At 39.1% G+C, this 12,390-nt stretch overlaps 1 protein-coding gene across 1 annotated transcript; it reads right to left on the bottom strand.

Moving 5' to 3' along the window:
• Positions 1-821: 821 nt before the first annotated feature.
• Positions 822-2,991, bottom strand: LOC130736845 (zinc finger BED domain-containing protein RICESLEEPER 2-like). Its single transcript, XM_057588622.1, has 2 exons — positions 952-2,991; positions 822-860 (listed from the first exon to the last, which is right to left on the bottom strand). The coding sequence occupies exons 1-2, from the start codon at positions 2,989-2,991 to the stop codon at positions 822-824; spliced, it is 2,079 nt and encodes a 692-aa protein (XP_057444605.1).
• Between the last annotated feature and the right edge of the window lie 9,399 nt (positions 2,992-12,390).

The raw sequence follows: 12,390 nt of genomic DNA on the forward strand, positions 1-12,390 counted from the left end.
GCTTTTTTTTTTTGCCTGGCCTGGCCTTTTTAAAAGCCTGGCCTGGCCTGGTAGCCTATTTAAAAACCTATTTTATAATAATCTTTAAATAGGCCAACAAGCCTACATGTAAATAGGCCGGCCTATAATTTTTTAAGCAACAATATTGATAAAAACAAAAGAAAAAATTCCTGTATTTGTCTAAGATACAATATGTTGTCCAAAGAATAACTTCAATTATTCTAAAGCTGCCAAAGTGCACTATAACAAATGCTTACAACTCTTCAAGGATCTGACTACATAAAATGATATCATATGCATTGTTACCAACAATCAAAATGTCATAGGACCTGGGTAATTCAAAAATTCTTCAAGAGTTCTTAGAAGATCTGAGTACGATAATATGCACTAATAATAAGAAAAGATCTCAACAAAAAATCAGATTTGAGTACTAAGCAACTCATTACTTTGCTATTTAATAAATCTGGAAAATAACCTCCAAAAATCTTCCATAACATACTAGATTCATAAACAGTACTCAAGGAAAAAAAGTCTCAACTAGACAACTACACAAATAACATTAGACAATATCTCAACAAAAAGCATCATATCAGTATTTAAAAAATCTGCCAGTATGCTCCTTAAGAAATCAGCAGCTCATGATAAAAGCACCTCCAAAATCTCATCAAAAAACACCAGATCATCTTCTTGTGTCCTTCATAAACAGTCCCAGCAAAAAACACCTTGAAAATAAGAGAATAATGTCACTAGACTGAAAAATATAAAATAATTATTATAGAGATAAAAAAACTTACAGATATGGAAAAACACTTAAAATGACATTAGATCTTCAAGTTGATCTCCTCATTCACTTCACCCACCTTCAAAATAAGAAAATAATGTCACTTAGTCTGAAAATATTTTCAAAATCATTATTATAGAGATAATAAAAAACTTATAAAAAGTAGTTACCTTTGGCTTCTTCATCAAATTATACTTATGACGCAGCCAATCCCCTCCACAGATGAGTGCTTCAATAGATTTTTCATTCAATCTAGAACGAAATTCATCAATTACTCGCCCTCCAGCACTAAATGTAGACTCAGATGCCACTGTGGAGATAGGTATAGCCAGTATATCAGCGGCCATCTTGGATAAGACCTTATACTTTAAGCTGTTGTTCCTCCACCATTCCAATGCACAAAATGAGTTATTATTACCATCGGGAACATAAACACCTTCATCAAAATAAGCTTGTAGTTCTGACTTCATTGGGGGAACCGCTTCCTTTTCACGCACAAGATTCATAATTTGGTCAAATCCAGTGACAAATGAAGATCCAGATTCAGTTGAGGATGTTACATTGTTACCACCATCATTTGAATTCGCAGCCACAAAGGATGACTCCTCAATACTCATAGACACATACTCATCATATAACTTTTCCAATGAAGTTCTAACCTTACTTATATTCTCCATGGCAACATTTTCAGGTTTATATATCAATGGAAAGCATATATCAACAATGTGAAATTTACACCTAGGATCTAAAACACTCGCAATAGTCATAAGCAAATTGCACTCACCCCAGTATTTGTCAAATTTTTCTTTCATTGGGGCTGCCATTTCTCTCATGAAGTCATCTTCATCCTCAGACGCATTGTCAATTACTTGTTTAACTCTCCAAACTTCAGCAAGATATAAATTAGCAGTTGGATACTCACTACCTGAGATTACATGAGTAGCTAGATCAAACACTTCTAGAAGTTTGCAAATCTTCTCAACTTTGCTCCAATCTTCAAGTGAAGGTGAATAAACATAATGCGGCTCTCTTTCCTTGTATGCAGCAAAGGCGGTCTTGAATTTCAAAGAAGTAGACAACATCTGAAATGTTGAATTCCATCTTGTTGGACAATCAATAACAAGCTTCCTTTCCTTCAAGCGTTTCTGTTCAACCACATCACAAAAGGCCTTTAACCTTGCATCATTGTAGTTGATATATTTCACACTTTCACGAATATTGACAATGACACTCTTGATTTTGCTTAAGCCATCTTGCACCAACAAATTTAATATGTGAGCACAGCACCTAACATGAAACAAAGCACCATCAAGAAATAACTTATTGCCTGATAAGTTCTCCTTGAGATTTTTTAAGCATTTATCATTGTAAGCTGCATTATCAACAGATATGGAAAAAATTTTATTCTCAATCCCCCAAACTTTTAAACACTTGAAAATGGCGTCAGCCACATCAACCCCACGCCTAGGAGCTGGCACTTTCACAAAACTCAAAACTCTCTTCTGAAGCTTCCACCCGGCATCAATGAAGTGACCTGTAACCACCATATATTCAGCTACTTGGTGGCTTGACTTCCACATATCTGTTGTCAAACTAATCTTATTCACACTTTTCAGCAATGCCTTCAAGTTTCTCTTCTCCATCTCATATAAAGATAAACAATCATTTCTTATGGTTTTACGAGTTACCTTTTGAAAATCTGAATTTGCATACTGGAAAGCCCACATCCAAACATCATTCTCAACCACACTAAACGGCATTTCATGAACCATAATAGCAGAAGCAATGATTTCCCTCATCTTTTCATTATTGTATCTAGCACCAGAATTCAGAAACGGGTTACCTGAGTTACAAGGCTGAAATGGTATGGTACTTTGCTTCTTTTCACTAGCCAAATGCACTCTCCTTTGTAAGCAAATTTCTGAATGTCTTCTCAGATGGCTAGTACTGGCTCCTTTCCCACCTGTAGACAATTTCTCTTTGCAATATCTGCAAACTGCTTTCTTTGCACCCCCGGTAATTTCAATTTCATCAAAATCTGCCCAAACTGGAGATGTTTTCTTCCTCTTTTTCTTGGTTACCAATTCTTCACCGACCTGATCTTGGACTTGTTCACCATCTTGTGCGTTATCTTGCTGTTGACTTGCCTCTGGTTGGACATGCTCGTTCACCTCAACAACAATAGGATTGCTCTCAAGTGGAGTAGACATTTGTGAATCTGTAACAAAAATAGAACAATGAGGATTTTTGTTTTAAAAATTATTGATACGATTGACAACAAGACTTGGAAAGCTATTGTCAAGGGTTGGAAGCACCCCACTAAGGCTGAGGTTGAAGGCACCTCTACTACTGTTGTGGAAAAACCTGAAGAAGAATGGACCAGTGTTGAAGATGAAGCTGCACTTGGAAATTCAAAGGCTCTAAATGCTATTTTTAATGGAGTTGACAAGAATATGTTTAGGCTGATCAATACATGTACTGTGGCAAAGGATGCTTGGGAAATTCTGAAAACTGCACATGAAGGAACTACTCGAGTAAGGATGTCAAGACTTCAGATGCTTACTACTCAATTTGAAAATCTGATGATGACTGAAGAAGAGACTATTTCAGAATTCCACATGCGTGTCTATGACTTGTCTAATGCTTCATTTGCTTTGGGAGAACCTATGTCAGATGAGAAGCTTGTAAGGAAAATTCTGAGATCTCTTCCTCAAAAGTTTGCTATGAAAGTCACTGCAATTGAGGAGGCTCAAGACATTGAGAACATGAAGGTTGATGAACTTATTGGCTCCTTGCAGACATTTGAGTTGAAACTGAGTGGAAAATCTGAGAAGAAGAATAAGAGTATTGCTTTTGTGTCTAACACTGATGAAGGTGATGATGAAGACTGTGAGGGTGAAAATTTTTCTGAGGCTCTGGCCATGCTAGCAAAAAAATTCAACAGGGCTTTGAGGAAGATTGACAAAAGAACCAGACCTAATGCCCAGGACATGAAGTTCGATAACAAACCCAAGTTTTCAAACTCTCAGAGGAAGACCAAGGAAGAAGAAAGACCTGTTCAGAACAAAGGAGTTCAATGTCATGAATGTGAAGGATATGGTCACATCAGGTCTGAATGTGCCACTTATCTGAAGAAGCAAAAGAAAGGTATGATGGTAACTTGGTCAGATGAAGACACTGAAGATGAGGAGGAGATATCTGCAAACAAAGTCAATGCTTTCTCTGGAACTATCTGTGAGTCTGAGACAAGTGATGAAGACATCTCTGATGAGGAATTGGCTGAAACTTACAAGCTGCTACACAACAAGTGGGAAGAAGCATGTAAACTTGTGAGAGAAAAGCAAAGTGAGATAGAGCAACTTGTGTCTCAGAATGAAAGGTTGAAAGAGCTCAGCACAAAACTGAAGGAGGATCTGGAGGAATGGCAAAGTAAGTTTAATAATGCTGATGTTATGGAAAAAGCTAACCTAATATTGATTAATGCAGGACTTCAAGAGGAAGTAACAATTCTGACAAGAAAACTTGAAGCCACTCATAAATCTGTTAGAATGCTAAACAGTGGTTCTGACATGCTTGATGAGATTCTGAAAGAAACTAGCAAGCAAGGAGGGAGTCTGAAGGGAATTGGTTTTGACTACAGAACAACGAACAAAGAAGGTCAAAAAGGATCAAAGAAGTTTGTGTCTGCTGCAAAACAAACTGAATTCAAGAAGCCCAGAAATTATCAGTTGTCAGATCCATTGCCTCGACATGTACCTCAACATGGGAAATCCCAGCTCAAGCTTGAGAAAATTGTACTTTGGAAGTGTCACTACTGTGGTAAGAATGGTCACATAAAGCCTTACTGTTACAGGTTATATGGCTATCCTCAGATGCACGATAAAAGGCTTGTTAAGATGAAGAAGGAATGGAAGCCCAAGGGTGAAGTCAGATGTCAGGTAGCCTACACGTCCTTCAGAGCATCATCAGAAGAAGATTGGTATTTTGATAGTGGCTGCTCAAAGCACATGACAGGAAACAAGAGCTTCTTGCAAGATATCAGAAGTCACTCCACTAACTATGTTACTTTTGGAGATGGAGCTAAAGGAAAGATCAAGGGGGTAGGAAAGCTTGTTAGCACAGAATCTCCTAACTTGAACAATGTGTTGCTTGTAAATGGCTTAACTGCCAACCTAATCAGCATAAGTCAACTGTGCGATCAAGGGTATGATGTGAAGTTCAATAAGATAGAATGTGTTGTGACCACTGATGATGAAAAAGTTGTGATGAGAGGAGTCAGATCAAAAGACAACTGTTACATGTGGACATCAGAAGAAAAAGCTCATGTTTCCAGATGTATGTTAACTAAAGAAGGTGAGGTGAATGTATGGCATCAAAGACTAGGACATCTCAACTACAGGATCATGCAAAAAGTTATAGCTGATGAAGCAATAAGGGGATTGCCCAATCTGAGCTTGGGAGAAGGGAAGCTATGTGGAGAATGTCAGATTGGTAAGCAAACCAAGGTGTCTCACAAGATGATCCAGCATCAGACCACAACGAAGGTTCTGGAATTGCTTCACATGGATCTCATGGGTCCCATGCAAGTTGAAAGCTTGGGAGGAAAGAGGTATGTGTTTGTCTGTGTAGATGACTTTTCAAGGTATACATGGGTTGAATTTATGAGAGAAAAATCAGAGACATTTGAAATATTCAAGAACCTATGTTTGAGACTTCAGAATGAGAAGGACTGTGTGATTGTAAGAATCAGAAGTGATCATGGAAGGGAGTTTGAGAATTCAAAATTCTTGGAGTTCTGTGGAACAAGAGGTTCGACACGATTGTCCTGCACGATGCTAAGACAAGAGGTTCGACAATCGCTTAACAATAAAACAGAACTTAACAACAAAACAATAACACTCAGAAGTTGTTCACCCAGTTCAGTGAAAACTTTCACCTACGTCTGGAGGGTTTGCACCCAAAGAAAGGAAATCCACTATCTCAAGATTCAGGAATTACAGACACTCATGAACGACTCAGTTCATAGTTCACTTCCTAATCTACCCAGTGTATTTCTACTTAGAATCCCAACCTAAGTATGAGAGCCCCTCTCACTTTCTCTCAATCACTGCCTCAGTGATTGGTGAACACAATGAACAAGTAAAGTTTGAACGCAATCAAACAACACAGAACCTCTCTTTGCTTTATAGAATCAGTGAGCAAAGACAGATTCACAACTAACACAGGACGAAGCACAATAACAAATCCTAAAACTCTTAATCTCTCTTTCAGCTTCGGTGATCTTCACGTTTTAGGTCTTCATCCTTTTATAGACTTCAGCAGCGGTAGCATGGGCTTTAGGGTTAGCACGGGCTGAAGAAACAGATTCCAATAACAGCAATTTGAAAACGCAATCTTGATAGATTCGGTTTCTTATTGCACAAGTAAAGATAGAAATCAATCTTTTAACAAAGATTGGTTCAACAAATAACAACCCAACAACTAAAACCCTTTTGGAATAGTTACTTGCTCCTCAAGTAACTCAAAAACATATCTTCAGCAAATCTTCAGAAGGCCCATAACAGAAACACAAGCTGAGGACTGATGTCCTAGCTTCACGAGGTCAGATGCCACGACATCTGCTGCGACAATCAGTTGTTTTGACAAAATGCAAGGCAACATGTTCCAACAATCTCCCCCTTTGTCAAATTTTGTCTAAAACAACTCACAATCAGAGAGGATAAAACCTAGAGAAAAAACTCTCCCCCTTAGTCAGAACTCCCCCTCAAACAAACGCATCTACACAACCCACTATCATACTTCAGAAGGCATAGTCGGAACAAAACACTTTAGCAGCACAAACACACAACCAGAGGTACAATCAGCCTTAGCACATGATAACATCAAAATGAATCAGTTTGAACATCATCGTATCAGAAATACTACCATCAGAAGTACTGCTCATCAGAGGCAACATTTCAGAAACAAACATAGCCATCGTCTTGAACTTGTCTTCAGACCAGAGCTAACACTATCAGAACACACATAGCACAGTAGAAACAGAAGCAACTTCTCACAACTTCTGAGAACATGAACATCTGAACCAAAACAAACTTCTGATCTGCGAACATCTGAACAAAAACAACTTCTGATCTGCGAACATCTGAACAAAACAAACTTCTGAACAAAAACAAACTTCTGATCTAAAACATCTTCTGAACTAAAACATCTTCTGAACTAAAACATCTTCTGATCTGCGAACATCTGAACAGAACAAACTTCTGAACAAAAACATCTTCTGATCTGCGAGCATCTGAACAGAACAAACTTCTGAACAAAAACAAACTTCTGATCTAAAACATCTTCTGAACTAAAACATCTTCTGAACTGAAACATCTGAACAGAACCAACTTCTGAACCTCAAACTTCTGAACATAAACAACTTCTGAACCACAAAACTGCTCAAAAACAAATTTCTTCTTATCTGAAACTTAAAACTACTCCCCCGTTTTAGCACAAATTTGCAAAGGGTGCATCCAAAACAAAAGACAAGATCAAAATCAAAGCAAACTATGCTTCAGAACCGGACTTTTCCTTGGAACCTTCGGCACTTCTCTCTGTACTTGCTTCAGATCCTTCCTCCTCGTCGCTTTGTTCAACATCTTGACGTTCTTCTTCTTGTAACTTGAGTAGCAACGCATCAACTTTGAGCTTCCTGGCAGTACTCACCCGGATTGTTTCTTGTAAAGCCTTGGAGACTTCCAGTAATTCAGCAATTATGGCCTTAGTGTCAGATGCAGTCACAGTAGGCGCAGATGTTTTGCTAGTTGGTAAGGCAATGTCGAGAACATGTGGGTCCATAAACAAACGTTGATCCAAAGTGATTGGAACACCACAAGACATAGCCACATCATCAGCTCTGAGAATCTGAGGATGTTGCTTCAGAATGATCTCAGTAAGAAGTGATGAAAACGAAACAGGCAGCTTCACAGCACAAGTATCAGCATGCTTCAATGTCTGCTCAAACACAAAAGTTCCAAAATCAAAATCAATAGACTTGTCTATCCGATAGATTAATTTGGCAAGCGTTGCAGAAACTCCAGAAGTATGCTGAGTAGGAACCCAATTCACAGCACCAATCCTGTTAAGAATAGCATACTTCACACTCAGATTTCCAGTAGAGAGCAGCTTCTTGCTAGGCCACTTCTTCACATAACCAGCGCTAAGTTCCTTGGCCACAACATCCATGGACACTTCTTCATCAACAAAGGCAATAGCACTTCTGCCAAGTGCTTGATTGATCACAGCAGGTGAGAACACAACACATTCAGCTCTCACATAGACTTTCCTGAATTCTGCACTATCAGGACGTCCCACATCAACAGAGAGATTTACCAAGAACTCTCTCACAAGCCTCTCATAGCACCTACCAACATTCTGAATAGTCTTCATCAGACCTGCTTTATCAATAAGTGCAATAACATCTCTACATTCAAGAACATCAGAGCCAACTTCCCTTTCCTTGGCCATTCTCCTCTTGCAAACAAACTTCCACTTCTGAACATTCTCTTCTAAGTGAAAAGACACTCTATCAATAGGAACGGCAGAAACATTCTGAGGAATACGCTTACCAGAAAACTTCTTTTTCTCAGAAGATCGAATGTTCTGAACACCGACTTCAACATCTGATTCAGAGTCTTCAACGTCAACTGGAGTCTTCCTCTTCTTCTTCTCAGTGGGAGTCTTGTCTTCCTTTTGCTTTCCCTTACTCTTCACACTAGCCTGTCGGGACTTGTAGGTTATAGGTGAAGACTTGGATTTCTTTGATGGAGTAGGAGTGACTTCAGGAGAAGAAACCCTTCTTTTCTTCTTCATCCTCGCAGCAACACTATCAGCAAAGGACTCAGTCAGAGGAACATCATCAGAATCATCATCAGAGATGTTCTGAACAGAGGCTGGAGCCTGGTTTGGCTCTTCAGAATTGGTACCCTCAGAGTTACCATTCTTTGGATCAGCATCCTTTGAAGAGGATGACATAGAGATGTCTGGCTGGGCAGCATTGCCTGAATCTTCATGAGAAGTGGAATCCTTTCCAGAATTTTCTTGAGCAGAACTTTCCTTAGACCTGGATGTCTCAACATTAGGTACAACATCAGGCACAGTAGAATCTTCATCATTGATCTCCTCTTCGTTAGGAACAATTGGGGCTTTGCTGTTCTTGACCTGTGATTCGTAGACCTTACACGTTGGGTTTTTTGATCGCATCTTCTTGAAGACTTTCTTGGACACAGAAGATGGTTGAGAAGTATCACTCTTCAAACCCATACACTTGACTCCTTTTGCAGTTCTCTCAATCTTAGCCTTGACAGATTCCTTCCTTCCTGAGCTTTGAGACATGATGAATCGAGAGTAAATACAAACAGAGTACAGAACAATGAGCACAACTTTCAGATGAACGATGATAAGTCTTGAAAAAGATAGATGCACAAGCGGTTGAGAGAACACAATTTGACCGTTGAAGGTAGTTATAGGATAAGCGAACCATGAAGTAACCTTCTCTCTGCTGATGTCACAACGGCAGTTAATGATGAACAAAAATAAACTAGCTGTTGACACATATGGACACGCTAATTGCTATGCATCAAAAAGGCAAATCCCTAGATTTCCTCTTAATTTTTCAAATGTAAGTGCATCAAGGGGTTTTGTGAAAATATCAGCCAATTGCTTGTCAGTTGTAACATGTTCCAAGTTGACAATTTTATCCTCCACCAAGTCTCTAATGAAATGATGTCTAATGTCAATATGCTTGGTCCTGCTATGCTGTATGGGATTCTTGGAAATATTGATTGCACTGAGATTGTCGCAGTACAATGTCATGACATCCTGCTCAACATCATACTCTTTCAACATTTGCTTCATCCACATGAGTTGAGTACAACTACTTCCGGCTGCAATATATTCTGCTTCAGCTGTAGACAATGAGACACAATTCTGCTTCTTGCTAAACCATGAAATCAGATTATTCCCTAGAAAGAAACATCCACCAGATGTGCTTTTTCTATCATCTGCACTGCCTGCCCAATCGGCATCACAGAAACCAACTAACGAAGAATTTGTATCATGAGTATAGAGAATACCATATTCACTCGTGCCATTGATGTACTTGATAATTCTCTTGACTTGTAGCAGATGACTAGCCTTAGGAGCTGCTTGATATCTTGCACATACACCTACTGCAAAGGTGATATCTGGTCTGCTGGCAGTGAGATACAACAAGCTTCCAATCATGCTTCTATAGAGACTTTGATCAACATCTTCTCCTTGCTCATCTTTGGACATCTTGATGTGTGTAGCAGCAGGGGTTCTCTTGTGACCAGCCTTTTCAAGACCAAATTTCTTGACTAGGCCTTTAGCATACTTACTCTGAGATATGAACATGGAATCCTCCATTTGCTTGACTTGTAGTCCTAGAAAATAATTCAGTTCACCAACTAAGCTCATCTCAAATTCAGATTTCATTTGTTGAACGAAATGTGCCACCATTGAGTTAGACATTCCTCCAAAAACAATGTCATCCACATAAATCTGTGCTATCATGAGCTTTCCTTTGTCATTCTTTACAAACAGAGTTTTATCAATTCCTCCCTTGCAGTAACCATTGCTTACGAGAAACTCAGTTAATCTTTCATACCAAGCCCTAGGTGCTTGCTTCAAACCATACAAGGCCTTCCTCAACTTGTACACATGATCTGGATGATGTGGATCTGTAAATCCTTTAGGCTGTTCAACATAAACTTCTTCATTCAAATAGCCATTCAGAAAAGCACTCTTCACATCCATCTGATAAAGTCTGAACTTCAAGAGACAAGCAACACCTAACAAGAGTCTTATAGATTCCAGTCTAGCTACTGGAGCAAAGGTCTCATCAAAATCAACTCCTTCTATCTGAGTATATCCTTGAGCAACAAGCCTTGCTTTATTCCTTGTGACTGTTCCAGCTTCATCTGATTTGTTCTTGAAGATCCACTTGGTGCCAATGATGTTTACTTCTTCAGGTCTGGGCACTAACTCCCACACTTCATTTCTTCTGAACTGCTCTAGCTCTTCTTGCATAGCATTTATCCAGTATTCATCAGTGAGAGCTTCATTAACATTCTTGGGTTCTATTTTAGAGATGAAACAACTGTGAGCAATAATACTTCTGGATCTGGTAGTCACCCCTTCTTGAAGATTACCAATAATGTTTTCTTGAGGATGATTCTTCTGAACCCTGATTGATGGAGCTTTGTTTGATGTGATATCTTTGTCTTCCTTTTCATCAGCACTTGTTTCTGACTCATTGTCTAGGGCGGTTGCTGGAGCATTGGCTGGAACATCAGTACCATCATCATCTTCATTCAGAACTGCTTCTTCCTTCTTGCTTGGTTCATCATCCACAGTCACATTCACAGATTCCATCATGGTCCTCGTGCGAGAGTTAACAACTCTATAAGCTTTGCTGTTCATAGAATACCCCATGAAAATTCCTTCATCACTTCTAGGATCAAGCTTCCTCTTAGGATCACGATCTGCAAGAATATAACATTTACTTCCAAAGATGTGAAAGTATTTTACAGATGGCTTTCTACCTTTCCATAGCTCATATTGTGTAGAGGATGTCCCTGCCCTGATGGTGACTCTATTATGTATGTAACAAGCAGTACTCATAGCTTCAGCCCAGAACTGGTGTGGAATCTTCTTAGCATGTAACATTACTCTGGCTGATTCCTGGAGAGTTCTATTTTTCCGTTCAACAATTCCATTCTGCTGTGGAGTGATGGGGGCAGAAAATTCATGGCTAATACCTTCTGTTCCACAGAACTCCAAGAATTTTGAATTCTCAAACTCCCTTCCATGATCACTTCTGATTCTTACAATCACACAGTCCTTCTCATTCTGAAGTCTCAAACATAGGTTCTTGAATATTTCAAATGTCTCTGATTTTTCTCTCATAAATTCAACCCATGTATACCTTGAAAAGTCATCTACACAGACAAACACATACCTCTTTCCTCCCAAGCTTTCAACTTGCATGGGACCCATGAGATCCATGTGAAGCAATTCCAGAACCTTCGTTGTGCTCTGATACCAATTGTAATTCAGGTTCCCTCTGATACGATTGTCCTGCACGATGCTAAGACAAGAGGTTCGACAATCGCTTAACAATAAAATAGAACTTAACAACAAAACAATAACACTCAGAAGTTGTTCACCCAGTTCAGTGAAAACTTTCACCTACGTCTGGAGGGTTTGCACCCAAAGAAAGGAAATCCACTATCTCAAGATTCAGGAATTACAGACACTCATGAACGACTCAGTTCATAGTTCACTTCCTAATCTACCCAGTGTATTTCTACTTAGAATCCCAACCTAAGTATGAGAGCCCCTCTCACTTTCTCTCAATCACTGCCACAGTGATTGGTGAACACAATGAACAAGTAAAGTTTGAACGCAATCAAACAACACAGAACCTCTCTTTGCTTTATAAAATCAGTGAGCAAAGACAGATTCACAACTAACACAGGACGAAGCACAATAACAAATCCTAAAACTCTTAATCTCTCTTTCAGCTTCGGTGATCTTCACGTTTT

This window comes from Lotus japonicus, chromosome 2, assembly GCF_012489685.1.
Source record: "Lotus japonicus ecotype B-129 chromosome 2, LjGifu_v1.2".
Taxonomy (NCBI): Eukaryota; Viridiplantae; Streptophyta; class Magnoliopsida; order Fabales; family Fabaceae; genus Lotus; species Lotus japonicus.

What these genes read in the sequence shown, in the direction of transcription:
- LOC130736845 (XM_057588622.1), bottom strand. Translation starts at nt 2,991, where the DNA reads ATGTCTACTCCACTTGAGAGCAATCCTATTGTTGTTGAGGTGAACGAG. An exon ending in ATTTGATGAAGAAGCCAAAG is followed by an intron (nt 861 to 951) that starts GTAACTACTTTT and finishes CTTATTTTGAAG; the next exon opens with GTGGGTGAAGTGAATGAGGA.